We start from the raw sequence: 3,707 nt of genomic DNA, 5'->3' as shown, positions 1-3,707 counted from the left end.
TAAAATACACACATATAATTTTTTTTATTTAAGATATCATATAAAAAAATTGTTTACATTTTCACTTTACTAACGTTTTTATATATTTTACATATTTTAACTCGTGACAAAGCCAGAGTATACTACTTAAAAGAATAAGACTACCACACTGATGAGATGCAGCTAATGGTACTGGTACATGATATAATAAAGTTAAAATACCTAAAGAAACTTGTAAATAACCTGCACCCAGTACTGTATTTACAGCTGTTTTCCCATAGCCAGGAAGTTTATGATTTCTAGCCAAAATAGCAATAATATTTACTAATACAAAAGAAAATATACCCTGTAATAAACAAAACATTATAGATATATGCAACTAGATAATATCAAATTATACACATTGTACCAAGATTTATATCATATTTTTTACCAGATATCGATGTTGAAATTGTGCAGTGGTTGGATTTTCAGTAAAATTTTTTAATGTCTGAGGCATTGCAAACAAATCATCAGGGATCCATTTATCTGCCATTTTTGGAAAAGTATTATAAATAAGTCCAGCGTCCATGCCAGCTACAAATGCACCAGACACAGCAGTCAAAAAGATCATCCCTTTTGTAGAATGAACTAAATATCTAAATGCTGTTAATTTTTTCACTGCTGCATTGAAATTTTCAATACTAAGATTGCCATTTCCTATTTTTTTTGCAGGTACTAAATAACTCAGAGCATTGTATAAAAATCCTGAATATATTATAAATGCTAATCCTAAATGCGAAGCAAGACGATACTGCGATACTCTTGGTACATCTGAAGGTTCATTAAAACGATCTTCCAAGCCAGATTTAACCATATACCACCCCATTAATCCTTGTAGACCGATCAATGATCCTAATACCGCAACACGTATTTTCATTTCTGATTTAAGCATACCAGAAAACCAAAAATATGTTGCAGGTATTAAAAATACACCGCCAATCAATCGACCCCATGTTCTATGGAAGTATTCCATCCACCAAATTCTTTTAAATTCGTCCAATGTCATATCTTTATTAGTGCTACACCAAATTGTTATATTTATGAATTGTTTATATATATGAAAATATAATAAAAATCATTTTCGTTAATCTTACATTTTATACTCAGGAAATTGTTTATAACGTTCAAATTCAGCATGCCACTGTTCTTCGTTAATAGGCATTTTTTCCCCAAGTAATTTCCAAGTAACCATAGACAAACCTGATTCGGTAAGTCTTGTAACACCCCCTATAATTATAAAAAAAAGTAAAGAGGTTGTAGAGATATTTATTTAACAAATATTTTTATTTATATTTAATTTAATACATCTTATATTTAATAAAAAGATTACTAGGAAATTATAAATAATTTTAATTTACAATTAGACTATCGTATCAATATTCTACTTTCCATATGTTACATCAACAATGATTTTTATGATTCGACGAACTTGATTATAAAATATACAATAAATTATAGTACCTAAAGCAACTGCTACAAAAACCATTCCACCGCAAATAAGGAGCCAAGATCCAACAATTTTATCTGAATTTTTATTTGCTTTTGACGTATAGTTTATAGCTATTGTACCAGATTGTCTAAGTGATTCCTACAAATTATTAATAATGTTTAATCTGTGAAATATTAGATATATCTCTCTTTACAACATCATTAATTAATATAATAAAATACCTTTTTCAACAAAAATGAGCTTCTTTTCATTGGTGCAAAAGCATTTTGAAATACATTTACTTTTGGTATCTTGTTTGCTAATAAATTTCTCCGAGGTGGTAAACATTTTGTTAAAGTGTAGTTTGTTAAAGACTTGGAACAATATCGTGTCACGTTTAACATATTATTTAATTTTATATAAAAACTATGATCTTATTAATTCAAGATATTATATCTTGAAGTTAAGTATAATTATGATCCAAATTGTTTGTTGTTCCACAAACTATTGTTCGTATTTCTTTACGAATTAATTATATTGACTTTTATAAAGTTTCTGAACGTTTCAGTTTTTTCTTTAAAATATATTCGAATTAATCCTAATAAATAGAATCTTGCATGTAACGATGCAATTAGATATTTTATATTATTTACATATGATTGTCATCGTTTGTTTATACTTTTATAGTTTATACCGACAATATGACATTCTATAAAATTTGAGAAAAATCAAATCGGTTTTAACATCAAATATGTAATATATACGACGAGCTTGCACAAAAGCTGTCTGCTATATTATATATATGTTGCCAACTTCTTCTGAATTAATATAGCTATCACGTATGGTTTCTAACCTCAATGGTATATCATAATTGTACCAATACTAGAAAATAAAAAGAGACACTTACCTCTTTATTACGATAAATTAATTTCAGAGAGATGTTGTTTTAATGTAGCACAATAATTTTATATTTTGTATGCGTAAAGTGAAATTTGTACGAATAAAGTGAAAAAATATTGTACATATGTGATACCGTATATAGAGTAGTTAATTTTTCAAATGAATACGTTTAAAATGTTTAATTCTTCTATGAATACAAATCAGTATATTCGTTAAATATTTGAAATTATATTTAGAGTTATCTCTGTGTTGATAAACATTATCTGATAAAAGCCTTTTTCTTCTGAATATCTTTTGACAATCTTATGATTGCAAAAGTAATATAAAATAACTTAATAGTTTGTGAATATTAAAATAGGTAAAGTAGTATCGGGGATTTAATTTGTACAAAACAAAAGATTATTTTTTAAGGTTAGTACTTATACGACTTATTTAATCGTTATTTCTGATTTTCTGACCTTTTACTTTTGTAACACAGATATCGCAATATGGCACGAAGAACTGGTGCTATAAAATTAGCAAAGCTTCGAGAATTAATGAAAAATATTCAGGTTGGTGCTATTAAAGAAGAAGGAATTCAAGCTATTGTTGTAAATTCAGAGGATGCTCATCAGTCCGAATACTTACGAGAACACGATCAAAGGCTTAAATTTATAAGTGGATTTACCGGATCTCTTGGTACAGCAGTTATTACCACAGATAAAGCATTACTTTGGACAGACGGAAGATATTTTACACAAGCTACGGAAGAATTAGATCCATCAGAAGAATGGACTCTTATGAAAGAAGGTTTATTAGAGACACCTACCATGCAAGCTTGGTTGGCTTCTAATTTGCCGCCAAAATCTGTGGTTGGTGCAGATCCAAATTTATTAAGTTACACAAAATGGGTTACATTGCACACTGCCTTGGTTGCTGCAGGACATACCTTGCTACCACTCGAAGAAAATTTGATAGATAAAGTATGGGGCAACGAACAACCATTACCTGCGGCAAACAATATCCTCCCTCAATCATTGCATTTTTCTGGTAAAAGTGCAGGCGAAAAAATTAATTTGTGTCGCGACACTATGAAACTGAATAGTGCCAAAATACTTATTATTACTGCTCTGGACGAGGTTGCATACCTTTTAAATTTAAGAGGTTCTGACATTCCTTATAATCCTGTATTCTTTGCATTTGTGGTTATTACTATGGAAGAAATACATATGTTTGTGGATGTTACTAGATTAACAGACCCAGCGCAACAACAATTAAAAAATGAAGGAGTGAATCCTACTTTTCATCCATACAACGATATACATGGCTTTTTAAAACAAAAAGCAGCTTATTGTACAAACGATTTGGTATGGATAAG

The 3,707-nt window shown here is 29.2% G+C and overlaps 2 protein-coding genes across 2 annotated transcripts in view; one reads left to right on the top strand and one right to left on the bottom strand.

Moving 5' to 3' along the window:
* Positions 1–2,223, bottom strand: LOC122628171 (cytochrome c oxidase assembly protein COX15 homolog). Its single transcript, XM_043810136.1, has 5 exons — positions 1,693–2,223; positions 1,483–1,609; positions 1,116–1,248; positions 413–1,040; positions 1–325 (listed from the first exon to the last, which is right to left on the bottom strand). The coding sequence occupies exons 1-5, from the start codon at positions 1,852–1,854 to the stop codon at positions 62–64; spliced, it is 1,314 nt and encodes a 437-aa protein (XP_043666071.1). The 5' UTR covers positions 1,855–2,223; the 3' UTR covers positions 1–61.
* Positions 2,224–2,605: 382 nt separating this feature from the next.
* Positions 2,606–3,707, top strand: part of LOC122628169 (xaa-Pro aminopeptidase ApepP) — a 2,766-nt gene continuing 1,664 nt past the window's right edge. The window contains exons 1-2 of the mRNA XM_043810133.1: positions 2,606–2,761; positions 2,829–3,707. The exon at positions 2,829–3,707 is cut by the window's right edge and continues 243 nt beyond it. Coding sequence (XP_043666068.1) covers positions 2,839–3,707 — 869 coding nt within the window. The 5' untranslated portion in view covers positions 2,606–2,761; positions 2,829–2,838. The remainder of the gene's footprint in view (positions 2,762–2,828) is intronic.

The sequence above is a fragment of the Vespula pensylvanica genome, chromosome 3 (assembly GCF_014466175.1).
Source record: "Vespula pensylvanica isolate Volc-1 chromosome 3, ASM1446617v1, whole genome shotgun sequence".
In the NCBI taxonomy this organism is placed as follows: domain Eukaryota; kingdom Metazoa; phylum Arthropoda; class Insecta; order Hymenoptera; family Vespidae; genus Vespula; species Vespula pensylvanica.
Note: the sequence above shows the minus strand (reverse complement) of the source record. Positions and strands in the feature narration are given on the sequence as shown.